Source organism: Amyelois transitella, chromosome 9 (assembly GCF_032362555.1).
Source record: "Amyelois transitella isolate CPQ chromosome 9, ilAmyTran1.1, whole genome shotgun sequence".
In the NCBI taxonomy this organism is placed as follows: domain Eukaryota; kingdom Metazoa; phylum Arthropoda; class Insecta; order Lepidoptera; family Pyralidae; genus Amyelois; species Amyelois transitella.
In genome coordinates this window covers 7,789,550-7,805,304 of record NC_083512.1, presented here as the reverse complement: position 1 = coordinate 7,805,304, position 15,755 = coordinate 7,789,550, and the positions used below count along the sequence as shown (strand labels likewise).

The 15,755-nt window shown below is 33.2% G+C and overlaps 3 protein-coding genes across 4 annotated transcripts; 1 reads left to right on the top strand and 2 right to left on the bottom strand.

Annotated features, from left to right (window-relative positions):
• Nucleotides 1–813: 813 nt before the first annotated feature.
• On the bottom strand, nt 814–2,645 carry LOC106142926 (PCI domain-containing protein 2 homolog). The gene is made up of 3 exons (XM_013344880.2): nt 2,225–2,645; nt 1,889–2,057; nt 814–1,740 (listed from the first exon to the last, which is right to left on the bottom strand). Exons 1-3 carry the CDS (start codon nt 2,441–2,443, stop codon nt 932–934), a joined length of 1,197 nt encoding a protein of 398 aa, XP_013200334.2. The 5' UTR covers nt 2,444–2,645; the 3' UTR covers nt 814–931.
• Nucleotides 2,646–3,545: 900 nt separating this feature from the next.
• LOC106142832 (MKI67 FHA domain-interacting nucleolar phosphoprotein) lies at nt 3,546–7,488 on the top strand. Of its 2 annotated transcripts, none has more exons than XM_060945735.1 (8): nt 3,546–3,731; nt 3,828–3,953; nt 4,040–4,217; nt 4,559–4,659; nt 4,801–4,862; nt 4,973–5,482; nt 6,545–6,654; nt 7,354–7,488. In XM_060945735.1, the coding sequence occupies exons 1-8, from the start codon at nt 3,648–3,650 to the stop codon at nt 7,449–7,451; spliced, it is 1,269 nt and encodes a 422-aa protein (XP_060801718.1). In that variant the 5' UTR covers nt 3,546–3,647; the 3' UTR covers nt 7,452–7,488. The 2 variants fall into 2 exon arrangements, with proteins under 2 accessions (XP_060801718.1, XP_060801719.1); XM_060945736.1 differs by having other exon boundaries at nt 3,576–3,731; nt 3,812–3,953; nt 7,354–7,470.
• LOC106143227 (protein AAR2 homolog) lies at nt 7,489–10,394 on the bottom strand. Its single transcript, XM_013345251.2, has 5 exons — nt 10,114–10,394; nt 9,633–9,835; nt 9,083–9,340; nt 8,586–8,712; nt 7,489–8,410 (listed from the first exon to the last, which is right to left on the bottom strand). Exons 1-5 carry the CDS (start codon nt 10,320–10,322, stop codon nt 7,993–7,995), a joined length of 1,215 nt encoding a protein of 404 aa, XP_013200705.1. The 5' UTR covers nt 10,323–10,394; the 3' UTR covers nt 7,489–7,992.
• Nucleotides 10,395–15,755: the final 5,361 nt, after the last annotated feature.

Here is a 15,755-nt window from a genome sequence, read left to right as displayed (position 1 = left end):
ATTTATATATGATAGTTAGTCAAATATTTCTTCATATTTTTCTACCAAATCTTCAATAAGTGACACGTAATTATGTGTTGTTAAAAAAATTATGGCACTGAATATCCGATTGAAAAAAGGACCGAGACTAGATCATATAATTTACAATGATTTTAAAAAATTATACTAAAATTTGTTATAACGTTCGCTGCATGAGTGTTGTATGTTTGTTATTCCTTCACACCCTGACTGCTAAACGAAACAGTCATTAAATTCTTACGTGGGAAGTTTAACCAGAATACAAACCAAATATTCTCTCGGAACTTAAGCGCAACTCCGGGTAAAAGCTAGTCAATTATATTCAGAGATAGAGAACTAATAATAACGAATAACCAATCGGACAATGTGCACAGAATCGCTGTAATCATTGAAATTATGTCTTCCTAAGAAAATTACAGAGATTTCATCTTGAATTTATATTTTTGTAAAATTACACAAATTGCATATCAATATTAATTCAACATATCTCGAAATCAGCATCTATATTACATATTTCTATTTAATATCATTTGATACGAAGCCATTCATGGCGATATCATAAAGAGGCTACAAGTAGCTAGAAATAAAATTTACGGTAGTTCAAACACAACACAAAATTGCTTGTCACTAACTCTTTCATCTTTTTAAATTAACAGTTACAGCTATATATTTTGTAAGGACATACTGTATAAATAGATTAGAATCATGTCTTTCTATCAATTAGACACAAAATATTTAACCTTAAGACTTATATTCAGCATTGTTGGAAATAATGCTATGTTAGTGATGGGCAAAATTTATTATATTTATATTATTCTTTGAAATATATTGTGGATTTAATAAAAAATATTTAATTGTCATTACTGTTTCATTTATGTATTCATAAGAATAATTGACTTATAAAATAGACATATTAATACAAACTAGAAAGCGGAGGAAAAGCATTCTGTTTACTAACTACAACTTTCTTATGTTGGTATGAGATGTATCCCTTAATTTTCCCATCATAAATAAGGTTGGCAACAATACATTGAGTCTCATCTGAATCCACATCATCTTGTCCCATAATTTGTAAAGCTGCTTGAAAACTCGCTATATCAATCTGATGGGTGTTTTCTGCCAAATATACTTTTCTAAACAAATTTCTGTAGGCTGTTATCTTGAGTTTTTCCACAATCAAGTAGATCCCGGCCTGTATAAAGAACCTCTCATGTTCTTCCATTACTTGATCTATACCTCGCAAATCCCCCTTTTTAACTGCAGATACTAAGTCCCAGAATTGCAGTAGATCATATTTTTCTAGCAAACATTTTGCTGGCATATAACCTAAAAGCATTTTGACTGGAACTAGGTATGTTAATATTAACTGCTTGTTTTTACTACATGCTCGGTGGCAATTTTGGAAAGCAAATGACAAAAACTCATCGGCCGATCGGTAGTCTGAATCAAACATAGCTTTGCGTCCAACAAAATATCTGTATGTGATTTGCTGTGCTAAAGGGAATTGATCTTTAAATGGAGATGAATCTATGGCCCTTATCAAAGGCTTACAGAGGTGTAACTTGTTTATACGAAAATAGACTTTAAGTAGTTGGTTCACAAGGTTTAGCATTCCAAGCCTTTTTGTTTCATAGTCTGAAGATCTGTTGTCTGCTGCACACACTCTGAAGCAAGCTAGAAGACTCTCTGCTGCTTTTTCCAATAATTTGCCATTACTTTGAGCTGAAATCAGAAATTAACAATAAAGATAAATCTTTGGGTTATGATAAAACATACTGTATGTGTTTGTAAATAGCACCACATTCTAAGCAAATGTTGATGATGCTACCAAGACCTTGTAATACTAGTAACAACCTACAGCTTTACTTACCATTAGCACACTCTGCTTTTTGTGCAACAAGCCGCAAGTCTAAACAAACTGTATACATTAGAGGGAGACTCCAGTTCTCCTCCTTTTGAACTTGGAGTAATTTTACAACAGATCCGACACAGGCACTCTGGTGATTATAAGCTCCCATGTAGTCTTTGTAAAAAAGTGCCTGAAAAAATATTTTTTATTATTAATATTTCTGTCTTTACTTCGGCGAAAAAATTAAATTGACATAAATAATGAAAATAATAAATAATATTTAATAACAATTAGAATGGAAAATTGATTTATGAGCAGGACATTAATTGTACAATAAAGTAAAAATATGAAACTAACTTTTACACAAAGTAAATGAGCAATGATGATTTCGTCTAAAGGAGCGACACAGTTTCCTTCAACGAGAGTGGCAATATCACTGGATTTCAGGTTTCTGTTTCCTACATGTTCATCTCTTAAGGACAGCAGTTTAGCAACCACGGTTCCTTGGGAAGTTCGGAAAGCTCTTTCCACCATCTGAATATACTGATTTAAAGTGTATGAAGCCATGTTGGACATGATAGTGTGGAGTTGAGTGAGAGCAATGGTTTTACAAAAGCTTCATTTTATTGAGACAAATGGGATTTAATTACAAATTTAGACCAATAGGTACAATAGTTGAAAATATTTTGAAATTATAAATATAAAATCTCTTGCAACATATAAATTAAGATTGAGATTTGAGGGAAACTTGCGGCAAAAAAGTAAACACAAAAATGCTACTGTCAGTGTCACGTCAACATCACTCATAGCCAGTGTTGCCAACTGTCTCAGAACATGAGGAGCTAAATCAGTTAAAAATAATAAGAAAATATTAATTAAATATAAATATATACGGGACAAATTACACAGATTGAGTTAGCCTCGAAGTAAGTTCGAGACTTGTGTTACGAGATACTAACTATACTATATTTTAAATACTTATAAAGATAAACATCCAAGACCCAGGCCAATCAGAAAAAGTTTGTAGCGGGAGCGATGATTCGGCTCGACCGCCACCAAAGGGAAGATCTTCCGCCAGGCTAGGTGTTATGCCTGGGGAACCGCGGCTCCGACGATGTTGTGTCGGAGGTTGTATATATAGCTCCAATCCGTGAAATCTCTGAAATCGCGATTTGGGTTCTTCGCTGCTATTGGCTGAGCGCGTCGATTTCTTCGAGATGATTGACAGTTGTTGTGTGATTTGATGTTGTTGACGAGTGGCGTAGAGATGGCGCCACAAGTTCTTTTCTCATCATGCCCTGGCCGGGATTCAAACCCGGGACCTCCGGTGTTGAACAAGCGTACTACCGCTGCGCCACAGAGTCCGTCAAAAATAATAACAATTACAATGGAAAACGGCACTTAGACAGTTTGGTATTGTGGACAGAATGTGTGAGAGCAGGTTTTGGTAACAACATTACGTCTACGTACAAACTAGCGCCACATACATAAAGTCGTATTTATAATATTGGAAATAGTGCCAATAAATACGACTTTATTTATTTCTTTCTCAGTAGATTTTTTTTGATTTTACCTCCGAAATCTGGAAGTAAAAACAAAAAAAAAATGATTATGTAGTCTATGGGTGCGTCAAATTATCGACATTGATTGAAGTGGGGAAAAAAAAATTTAAAAAAATCAAATCAAAGTCAAACTCATGTTGGTTGATTTGATTAAACTTTGTGTGGTAGATTTTTGTTGTCTTACGTGAACTTTTGAATATTAAAATTAGTAGAAAATAATGGAAGAAAATGTTGCATTGGATTCTAGCAAACAGAAACAGTTTGTCAAGTCAATAAAAGGCATAAAGAAGAAGTTAATAAAAGTAAGGTTTTGAATATTCAGCGTTTCTATTTTGCCCAATCTTGGAGGTTATGTTCATGTGTTAATGAATAATGAGTAAAGTTCTTTCGTTTTACAGAAAAAGGCTCTGCAATCAGAGTCTGTACATGTGCCGAACGAAGTCAAAGATGGAAAATCTAAGAAACGAAACTATAAAGAAAGAGGCCTTGTTTATTTGGCCCATATTCCACATGGATTTTACGAGGTTATTTTCTTGTCCTTTTTGATTATATACACACTATCATACGCGGAATACTATTTTGCAGCGTTACTAATGCATATTATTTTCAGAATGAGATGACTCAGTACTTTAAACAGTTTGGTATGGTCACAAATGTGCGGGTAATCAGGTCTAAACGAACCGGTAACTCTAAAGGTTATGCATTTGTTGAATTCAAAGAGCCCACAGTTGCGCAAATTGTTGCAGAGACAATGAATAATTATTTGATGGGCAAAAGATTATTAAAAGGTATGTTTATCATTCATCAATTCATTGCATGTGTTGGAAAATGGACCAAGATCTTTAATAAGCTGATCCAGATCTAGACAAAAATGGTCCACAAGTGAGTTATTGTCCTTGATGGAAGCAAAATTCATACATGCCTGTTACGCGGAGGGTAAAGCAGAGACTACATCATTTCAAAATATTGTTTAAGCTGTTTCAAAGTCATACATACAACATTTTTTTCAGCACTGTGCCTGTAAAAGCTTAACAAATTAGTAGACAGGTTTCTATACCTATTTTATTAAAATTATGTACTTATTACCTTATATGTATTTGTATATAAATACACTATTTGTGTTTTTCAGCTGCTTACATTCCACCTGAGAAACAGAGGCATCATGCTATGAGAAAGAAATGGAATCCTATCCACAATCCAGGCAGAGATGCTATGATAAAACAGAAGAAGGTAAGATTTTAATTTAGGATTTCCTTAGAAATTACAAAGTTGTAAATAAGTGTGACAAAAGACATTAATGCAAAAAATAATAATGAATTGATTAAATTCGTTTTTCTATGCTGATAATAGTAAAATTGTACTCATTTTCAGGCATACAATGCTGATAAAACAGACTCTCAAGATTTGAAAATAGCAAGGAAAACTCTTTCAAAGTAAGTTCTTTTTAAAAGAGTGTACTCAAAAGAGCCACAGAATATTAAATAAATACTTGTAATATAATTTTATAATTCAGGTTATTAACAAATTATTTTTCTTTTGGCAGTATAAAAAAAACAAAGGAAAAGCTTCGTGCTCTAGGCATTAATTATGATTTTTTTACACCAGTTGATGTTCCAAATGAATTATTATCTACAGTATATCCTAATGAACAAAAACAAAAATATACTCCTAAAATTAATAAAAATGAAAAGGTACAAAGTGTTGTTCAGACCAATAATGGTAAACAAGAGATGAGAGCAATTAAGAACAAAGATAAGAAAATAAATAATGATGAAAAGATATCAAAAGTTGACAAAAAGCAGCAAAAACAAAAAGAGCTGAAGTTAAAAGAGAAAGGTGTGAAGCCCGTTGAAAACTTCATTAAAGTCAAGGAAGATTCTGAAGATGAATCTGATAGTTCACTTGACTTTGATTCAGATGAGTATGAAAAGCTGATGGAGGATGATGAGAGCTCATTAGGTTCACAGGAGGAAGGAAGTGATTCTGAAGTTGCCTCTGATGATGATGATGATGATGAAGGAGAAACAGTTGATGAAGAGAGTGATGATGAGAGGTAATAAAATATTTAAGTTTGCCAGTTTTCATTAAAGTTTATATTTGAATGTTATATATTGCAGAATGTATTACTTAAGTAATTTTTAAGAAATATGTTGCATTGGGGGATTGCTCCATACCTAAAAAGATACAAATGCTTAGTCTAACTAAGCAATTTACTGTAACTTTAACACAAACATATTAATAAGTTTTGGGTCAAAGACTTAATAGGCATAATACTAATAAAAAAATCGTAGGTAACAAAAATTATAACAGGGTATTGCAGGGAGAAGATATAAACTTGGTTTACAATTACTTCCCTTAGTCCTATATTTAAAGTAAACAAAGTAGCCAAAGAAAAAAACAGTAGCCAAGGTACCTAATTTCACATAATGATTCTCAGTTCTTGAAATAAATATTTTTTTTTTTTAATATTTAAAACTTTTAACAACAGCTTACATAAAAATAATTAAATCTCTACGTGATGCCGATTGGGACAATGGCGAAATGTTACCCCAGCAGATTCTTGGATTCCGCAGGAGTCTTAAGATGCAAAAATTAAGCTGGCTTTAGATCCTTGCTCCTGGCTTTAGACCCAGTTTCATCCTCACCACTCTGGAGAGGAGTCTGGAATATGCCTTTGACCATGGATTCTGGATTGGGTGAGTCAGGTTTTACATGAAGCAACTCCCAACTCTGCAACCTTTGCTGCATAACCTAACCCATATTGGATTGATTATGGTTACTCATCCAGTTGCCTGAATGTGCAGTTTCCTCATGATGTTTTTCCTCACCGTAAGAGCATCAGTTATTATTCAAACTAATGTACATAACTTTGAAAAAAGTCATTAGTCGAGGTGGGATTCGAAACGAAAAACGAAAAGGCACAGGCCTTTTTGACACGCATTTGAACTGAGCATCTTGCCAATTCGACCACTGACGCACATTTACAAGATTTTTTTACTAATTATCCAGTAACATTGCACAAAAATCTTTGTACTATTTTATGCAAATAAATAAAGAATATTAGATTCTCCTTTATCTTCAAAACTGTTAATTCATGTTTTATTTTTGTCCACAGTGAAGTAGAGGAACCGCCCAAAGTTCCTTTGGTTTTAAATCCAAATAAGCTTAAGAATCTAGGTAATAAAAGTGCAAAAGATTCTCAACAAAAAAGGAAGGCATTTTCAGGTACAAAATTAATTTTGTTCAAAATTCTATTGATTGATTATATCCAGGAACGCGTTATTATGCTTAATTACATGTTCCTGGATCTAAATGCCCAGGGCCTACTTAATATACCTCTTGTGTTAGTCTCAGTTAGTTAGGGCTATGGTTAGCAACAACAGGATATGTACAGTCTAGTGCAGAGAGACATGTCCTGTTTCTTATTCATACAAACCAAAACAAGGTATGCACCTAGACAAGTAATCTTAAGAGAAAATGTGCATTCGTTCATGATTTAGATTAAAGAGATCTATATTTGTAAATTGACGTCTGGTGAAAATGCTGCAGTGTAGTTTGTTCCGCCGCTTCTTATACATAAGCGCTTTGGCATCGGTAGTAGATATAATTAGATTTAAGTGATGTAACGTCACTTAGTCAATAAGTGATTTTATCCAATTTAGAAAATAAATTTGTTATATTCTAATCATTACTGAATTTCGAATGCATTAGTTATTGGCGGTTTGACTATCCAGTCGTCGCCTGCGAAATTTTAAGCTTGGGTGTCATACAAACATAAAATGGTATTTGGGATAAAATGTCAAGAGCATAATCTTTTACCCATTTCTAAAATTCAAAGTCAGAAATTATTTAGTCGGAAAATAAATGAAGTTTTTTTTTTTGCTTATAAAAATAATAAAAAGATATGTATAATTACTTTTTCAGTTGCAGACTCTCCAACTAAGAAGTCTAAGTTTGAGAAACAACAAAAGAATCCACAAATTGCGAAGAAACAATTCAAAAAGAAGAAATCATTATTGTAATTTTAATTACTTTTCTAAGTATAATAAAACAATAATATAAATGCAGGTACATTTTATTTTCACATCACAGTTAACACCAATATTGCTCTAAAATTGGAACGATGTGAAGAAAAATCTACAATTATTTTTACTGAATTAAATTAAAGCTGCAACGGATTGGGCAACACAATGAGTTTTTTTTTCTTCTGTGGTAGGCGCCCAGTTATTCAAGTAAGCCTCGTTACTTGTCAAAATACACATATGTATAATTGCAACCATAGAGCTCATTACTCTTGTTAGTCCTATAGCCTAAACAGTTCAATTGCAGCAAATGGTAATATCAGAGCACATATGTATAAATATATTGTGTAAACTATGAAAAATCGTATCCCATCTAAAAGATATCAAACAGTTGGTGGGGCCACATTTAAGGACTAATATTTAAAATACGATACTATAAGAAAGATAATCTTCAATGTACACAGTACACAACTACACAGATTGACATTGGTTACTCAAACCAAGAAAAGATAAATTCAAAACTAAGTCTAATGAATTAAATTCATTCCAAGTCTCCATCTAGTTTCACTATGACTGGTCTTTCGTCCTCATCATCAGCATCTAATCCTGTGAAGTCCCATTGCAGTTTCTCTGTCAAATTCTCTTTGAACCGTTCAATCATAGTCAAGAGTCTACCATCAACTTTGCTCATATAAGCCGTACGGAAAAACTCCCTTAGCTTCTTGTAAACCAGATTTTTGTTCATTACGATATCAGCTAGGAAGTCCTCTGGCATTTCTTCAATTTGAACCTCAATGGTTCTTATGAAATGGAAGAATACGCTTCTGTATTTATGTATGGCGTCGTCACAGGAGCAGAGCAGAATGACGAGGTTTTTCCAGTGTTCAAATGCTTCAAGAGAATGTCCAATCAGAAAGCACAAGTATGCAAACTGCAGCTCGCCAATTATGTGCAGAGGCCTGAAAATTGTTTATTTATATTTATATAAACTGTGTATAAGTGCAATGCTTTGGCAGTGAACCTAACGCTGTCCACTCTCATAATAAAAGCGAAATAGCGCTAGAAAAACGGCGTCGCGCGCCCAAATGGGTGATATCTCAACTGATTTATCACCAATTACAATTGAAAACTTACTCTTCATGCTGTGCAATCATCAGCTCCAATGAATATGATTGGTCCAAGTAATGTTTGGTGATTTCTTCTGGTGTGGATCCAGGTGGGTACTTATCTTGTGGAATCTCTGTGAACCTCATAGACATACCTAGAATTACGAAAATTCTAAGTACAAGAGCAAGCATGGTATTTAACATTCTGCTGATATAAATTGGCTGGCATACACATATTTAAATTTTTCAGTGTTTAGTTCAAAAAAAGTTAGTTTCATTAACTCTCCTTCAATCAACTGGTACTGTATTTTTACTAAGACAAATTGTCACACACTGAAATTTAAAAAAATCCAATTTAATTTAATCAAATTTCTGCAACACAATATAACAATTTGGCATTTATTAAATTACCTATATGATATAATTAGAATTACTTATAACAATTTAAAAAAGGCTTAATAAAAATTTCACTTTTGCAACAAGCTTTGTCAAAAAGTAAAGGTTTTTAATTTAAAGATGTTATACCTGGAGCTGGTTTCAAATCTGGCAACATGGAGTCTTCCTTCTGATCTCTTGTGACTCTTTTAGCTCGTTTAGCATCTGACTGGCCAGCATCTTCAGTTTCTGGAGTCTTGGCTTCAGAATCTTCACCAACACTGTCTCGGCTGTCCATGGATTTGTCAGACTTTATGCCTCGAGGCCTGTCAGCATCAGTTGTGGACATGAGCTCAACTGATGCCCTGATCATGCCATTTTCTGGAGATAGTTTTGTAGCAAGTTCAGCTGTTAAAACAATTTTTATTATTAATACACCTTTCTATTTTAGTTAAAAATGAATAGCAACATTCAGTATATTTGAATGTAACCTATTGTTAAAGTGATAATTGAATAAAGGTTTATCATGCAGTAAGAGAACATTGATGAGTACATTTAATTTTTTTTATTTATGTGTTAAATATAAATAATGATTGACTTAAAACTTGATATTTGAGAGGTTGAAAATAAGAAGAAATGTGCCAGTATACATGTAGTTATTTTCTAGATTCTAATTATATGAATAAACAATTATACAAACGTGTAACTTGAGAAGTCAGCAGTTTCCACTTCTGCCATATTTCATAAGGGTAAGGGCCTAAGTGACGGTCTAGATTTAGAAGGTTATCTTTAAGTCGCTGGATACTCTCCTCACTGATCTCTTCCCTGCTTATGTCTTCAGTTTTTTTGTCCCACATCTTGACAAGGAATTCCTTCTTGGAGAAGTAATGCATGAAGCCAGACCTGAAAAATATTATGAGGTGAGGTATATTAAGCTTAATGAATTGTAACACTGGATAATAAGAGTACTAAGACAAAAAAATATATGTATCAAAATAACAAGGCAAATTGGAGTCAAGTAAGCAGCATGTAAATAATGACAAATCAAAATGTCCTTTGAGTAGCATTAAAAACCTTTAAAACTCAAAGTTGGGAATGTAATTGGGAATGCCAAGATGTAAGATACGAATAATGTACATGGAATAGGAACTTATGACGTGTAGGCCTGAAAACAAATTTACCTGGGCGAAACATCTCCAGTTCCTTTGCTCACACCAGAGAAGTGAATGTAGTGAAGTCCTGGAGGAATCATTTTGATTCCTCTAAAATCTTCATCAGTATTCCAACATTGCATATCAATACCAAATTGCGTCTCCTCAGGCACCCCGAGGAATATAAACGTTCCTCCTTCAATAAGAAGCTTTTTCGCAGTCTCCTGGTCCATTTCCATCTTGTCACTAAATGCAAATCAATAAAATATGATAAAAATACAACAGATCAATATGTTTACATTTCTGTGAAACTGGAAATGTCAAAATAATCAATGTCAATTCAACATTTTGACGCATATCTGTGCTGTGTTGCTATTCGTTTAAAATAAATAACATTTAAAACAAATAAACAACATATTTTTTTAAGTTTTATGGGTAAATGTAAGAACCTACAGTCAATCATTGAGTTACCTTGCATGAAATTTTATGAAGCGGTAATAAAAGTTTAATTGTAATAATTTGGATAGGTTGATGTGTGCTGTTGACTGTACATTGTCTATTTAATCATACCTCTCCGCTCCGATGCTTCAACTCAACGGTACCTTCGGTAGCCTTTGGGACTGGATTATGTGAAGGATCGAAAAAGTTACAAATTAGTAATAATTACCTACCTAATAAACATGTGATAAAGTAAATTTTTGCTTGTAGATTTATTACTTACACATATAAAATCACGTCTTTTTCTTTAATATAATATACAAGAAAAATATGACGGCAATTGACGGCCTCACTAATCTCACAATTCACATCACTAATTTAAATTAGTCACCGGACCCTCACGTAGTGGAATTCTTGCACAAACATCAATTTTAAGGCATGAAGAAATAAGTAGGTATGCCCCTAGTTAGGTTTAGGTACCTAGTACCTAACAAATACATATACCTGTCTATCAACTTACACTTTGTTGTAGTCTTTGGTTAGTTTATTATCATTGTCGCATTTTTTTCTAACCTGTATAGAAAGACATCATAAATAGCATTCTTCTATAGGTACTAGATATTAAATATCACTGATTTAGTTATTTGCAGGTCAAATGTTTATTAGCTCTTCTAATAGGTAAGATTGCAGCTCCTAGCGCAACTATTCTCGCGCATGAACTTTAAACCCAATTTCAACTAATATTATTAATGCAATAGTAAATTCGTGTGTTTTCTTTTCACGCGTTTTGTACTGAATCAATTTTCTTTAGTTCCCGTGAAATTCCCTATCTTGTATTTTTGAAAAAATAATAAAAGCTTTCGTTGGTGGCGTTAAACTCGCGTGTGTAGGTGGCGCTATACTCGTGTGTGTAGGTGGCGTTAAACTCGCGTGTATAGTTGGCGCTAAATTCGAATGGGTGAAGCTGCGGGTTAAAGCTAGTAACACAATAGTTGAGCTTTTTTCTGTAGATAGGGAAAAATATTGACGAAGAGAGAAATTTAGGTACCTCTACTTTGTAACACTGTAAATCGCGGTTTGTGGAAGGTATCATGTCATTGTTTTTTCCAATTTCTATAGTAGATAAAGAATTGGTAAAACTATATAGGTAATAATAAATACTGTGGCCTACTAATTTTAACTAAATAATTTGGGATTCATACCTACTGCGTACAAGTCGGTCGATCCACCTATACAAATTACATCCAGCGAAGCTATACTGAACATAGTTTTCGTTGAAAAATGCATCCGCAAATACGTCTGGAAATTTCGAGTTTTCACGTTGAGTGGGCAACACAGAAGGCTTGCTTGTTCAGCGTTGCAGCACCTGCATTTTTGTTTTACCTCCGATTTTTTTTGCCTAATTATTTTTCAACAGGTGACGAATTCACCGCTCGAGCACTAGGCGAGACGGTAGCGGTAATCAGAAAAGCGCTTCAGTTTAGCTGTCGCGTGCAATTAGTGGATTTTATGTACTCAACTAATAATTTATTCGGGTTTAACGGGAGGCGCTTATGTCTGCGAGTCTAATTTATAATTATAAAAAATTGTGTATATATCTGCTTTGCAAATTCTACAATCTGAGGTCGCCTTCATGTAGGTACCTCCTTTAATTATTTGGGATATTTTTTTTCATCTGATAATACATCATGCATTTATAAAATACTTAATCCACATTAATAATAAAAAGAAACGCTTTGTATTTTGTTATGTTGTTTTGTAACAAATATACTCAAAAACTACTGAACCAATTATAATGCAAGTTTAGTACACAAATAGAATAGACTTTTAGGAATAACAAAGTCTCTTTTTTTTTGGAAATTCTCACGAGAGCGAAGCCCCGTGTAAAATCTACTGTAAACTTAATTTGCAGACAGACTGACTTAAGGGATAGGCAGATTAAAACGAATAAATACTAAACACAACCGTGAATTAAGGTTTAGGAAAGCAGTCTGCTTCTTAAAGCAGGTTTGTTGAGTGTAGCGTTGGCTTAGTAGGCACCCATTGATACCTACTCGTAGTACCTGCATGATACTGAAAATATGAAATGAATAAAAGTTTTATTTAAAATTCAAAAGTAATTTCGTCTCGTGGTCTAAATGGAGTCAGACACAATTTGCATTTTTATAACAACTTTGAACGCCAATTAATGTGGGTTGTAATAGAAAATTCGGCAAAGGGCAAAAATACCCAGAATATTGAAAATGAATAAGGGGAGGACTTTGCCTAACAGTGGGATAACATATAAATATACACATTACACAGTTTGAAAAATATATTTTAATCATCTCAAACTCTTTTCGTCTCTTGAGAGGACTTAGGTATGGTCGACCGCGAACATGTTGTGGTAAAGATTATTTCAATAGAGAGAGATGTACGCTTGACCCATCTGACTAGATAAAGAAACCAGGAAAGTTTAGATCAAGTTTACATGCAGGTTTGATAATAGCAGCTATAACATAAAATAATACTTTATTATTATTGCATAAGTGAACTTATGCAATAATAATAAAGTATTGCATAGCTTTATTGTCTTTAACCCTTACGGTGTACACAGAGCCAAAAGTCTCCGAAGACTCGAATGCGACGTTCAGCTGGCTTAATGATGGAAATGAGATAAATAATTAATTTGCATTAAAATTGTTTAGTCACAAAGGAAGAAAATACCAACAAAAGCTGCCATTAATAAAATTAGATAAACTTTCTTCATAATTAGATAGATAACTTTTGTGAAATATGACCTAAAGGATTCAGAATAATGTAATCATTCCTGATATTTCTGACGAATAGTCAGCAGTATCCACGTGGGAAATTAGGATGTAAATTTCCATTCGCCCTACTCCTGCAAACCTTTATTTCAGGATTCTTTTGTTTTCATTGGAAATTTAAGGATACGTAATCTCTGGGGTCCCTCGATGCTGCGAGCGACTCGGCAACCATCGTAAGTGGAAAAAATATTCAATACTATTTCTGTATGTATCTTGACTCGTCGAGACATTTGCTTTTTCTTTACGAGTTTTTTCATTTTTTACGTAAGTAGGTTTTGATTTTCCGACAGGAGTGTAGATTTTTTTAAAGTAATTTATTTACACACTAGAAGTACTAATACTTATATTTAACAGAACTTTCACTTTAAACTGAAAAACTTTTCACTATATAACATATAAATCATACGACCTATATAGTTTGTATGATTTATTTATTTTCAAAAAATCATCTGAACAAATAGGATTTTTACACATTTGAACAAACTGAAATACTAGATTTCATAGTAAGCAACAAAATGGTTCATCTGAACATTTTCCAAGTATTTTATTCACCGTCTCGCTTGACTTGGCAAGTATTTGTGTAATAACTTGGTAGATAGCCGGCGACTTCACGTACTTTTGCTTTAGGGTTACCATTATCATCTTTCTTTTAAGTCCTACTTTCTATGCATAAATTAAACACGCTTCTTTTTGGAGGAGTAGGTACAGACTACATTCTTTCCTTTTTCAATCGTCCTCCTAGAAGAGCCTTGGGAGTTTTGCTTCATCCACATTCATCACTAGGCCAGCTCCAATTTGATGAAGGAAAGTTCGTCTTGGCCTTCCACTTCCAATGTTTCCATTTACATTGTTGATGTACATTTTCTTGTGGATGACTGAATGTACTTAAACTATAAGCACGTCTTTAGTTTTTCTTAGTAAAGTTTTAACCGTTTATATATAACGATTATAACCATCAGAAATTCCTTGATTCGCATTATTTTATCTCCTATTTTATTCTTCACAATACAATAATGTTTGATACAAGTGTTCTGTTTTAAATTAAATTCACATGATTGTGACAACAAATTGCTGCGGTGTAGTTTCTTTCGCCGCTTCTACACTTGCATTTTGGAAGCGGTAGTTGGAAGTATATTTTAAAGTTAAGGAAGTTATGTAAACATCATTGAGTGATTGACACATTGTATTAGGTATACTTCCTATTTCAAAAATAAAGAAATAAGTTTTCTTCAATGCTAGTAATAAATCAGCACGTCTCCCAAATATAGTAAGTGGACATGTATCATGGCAACCCTATTCCCGTAGGCACTCACGGGACAGGAACACTATTAAAAGTTTCGCCAACTCCCTGAGAGCACCGACGCAACTAGTTTATGTTAGGGGATCTATCTAAACACCAAATAGCTTCTGAGATGTAAGTCTCAAACTTTCAGATATAAAGATTGCGTTGTGAGATTACTTGTATAAACTTGATGACAATGGTCGCTTGAATTAAGACAAAAATTAAAAAAATATGAAACTAATCTTAACTTAAAAACATGATTTTAAAAAGAAATAAAATTGTGAAGAACTACAAGAAGAGTCTTAAGAGTAAAATTGTGAAGAACAATCTTTCTATCAAACTGTAAGAACAAAGATTACAATCTGTATACGACAATGCCACTGTTTTTTTTTCTCGTTTTATGTGTATGCTTGTAAAAGCCTCACAGTTAATTAGCCTTTATTAACCTACTATTATTGAAAGTTTTTAAAAATTTATTATTTTATTATTTATTTATAAAGCATAAGCAAACACCAAACTAATAAACTACTAGATATTTGTTTCTCGTAGAACTTCTACGATATGTAGACGTGCTACGTACGAATCGTAGCCACTGTAGGCTCGTGTCTTCTACGAATCAGTTCTTACTGATTTTAAATTTACGTATTGCATTATTCTATTCGAGTCGCTCGGTTAGCACAGATCATTTTAACATGATTCGAAATGTCCGAGATAAACTAAAGGTATGTTAAGTGCGCGTTTAAGATAACTGGCTGTCATTTTAATTGCTATTTACTTAGCCTATACAAATATACTGCGGAGCCTTAACTTAATAAAAAAATCATAAACAACAAATATCCTAAAATGAATTAGAAAATAATGTTACATCTTTGACGATAACCCAGTTCAGGAGCTGTTTATCTTGTCCAAAATCTGTAATCCCGCAGAAATATTTCACGATCCAAATCCGAGTAAAACCAATAAAGCAAAGTTAATTAATTTTAAACTGTAAGACAGTATCGATACAGTCAAGCCCGGATGAAAATTATTTTAAAGCGAAGTTTTATTTGGATTATCTTCTCTGTTTTGGGCAAAGGAAATAAAACTTTGGGGTATTAACAAAGTAATTTACTTTGAATATTGAGTTATGTTTTAAAATCTTTTTG

What these genes read in the sequence shown, in the direction of transcription:
- LOC106143227 (XM_013345251.2), bottom strand. Translation starts at nt 10,322, where the DNA reads ATGGAAATGGACCAGGAGACTGCGAAAAAGCTTCTTATTGAAGGAGGA. An exon ending in ACTGGAGATGTTTCGCCCAG is followed by an intron (nt 9,836 to 10,113) that starts GTAAATTTGTTT and finishes AATATTTTTCAG; the next exon opens with GTCTGGCTTCATGCATTACT. An exon ending in AGATTTGAAACCAGCTCCAG is followed by an intron (nt 8,713 to 9,082) that starts GTATAACATCTT and finishes TCGTAATTCTAG; the next exon opens with GTATGTCTATGAGGTTCACA.
- LOC106142832 (XM_060945735.1), top strand. Translation starts at nt 3,648, where the DNA reads ATGGAAGAAAATGTTGCATTGGATTCTAGCAAACAGAAACAGTTTGTC. An exon ending in GGGCAAAAGATTATTAAAAG is followed by an intron (nt 4,218 to 4,558) that starts GTATGTTTATCA and finishes TGTGTTTTTCAG; the next exon opens with CTGCTTACATTCCACCTGAG. An exon ending in GAAGAGAGTGATGATGAGAG is followed by an intron (nt 5,483 to 6,544) that starts GTAATAAAATAT and finishes TTTTGTCCACAG; the next exon opens with TGAAGTAGAGGAACCGCCCA.
- LOC106142926 (XM_013344880.2), bottom strand. Translation starts at nt 2,443, where the DNA reads ATGTCCAACATGGCTTCATACACTTTAAATCAGTATATTCAGATGGTG. An exon ending in CTCATTTACTTTGTGTAAAA is followed by an intron (nt 2,058 to 2,224) that starts GTTAGTTTCATA and finishes ATATTTTTTCAG; the next exon opens with GCACTTTTTTACAAAGACTA. An exon ending in AAAAGCAGAGTGTGCTAATG is followed by an intron (nt 1,741 to 1,888) that starts GTAAGTAAAGCT and finishes TTCTGATTTCAG; the next exon opens with CTCAAAGTAATGGCAAATTA.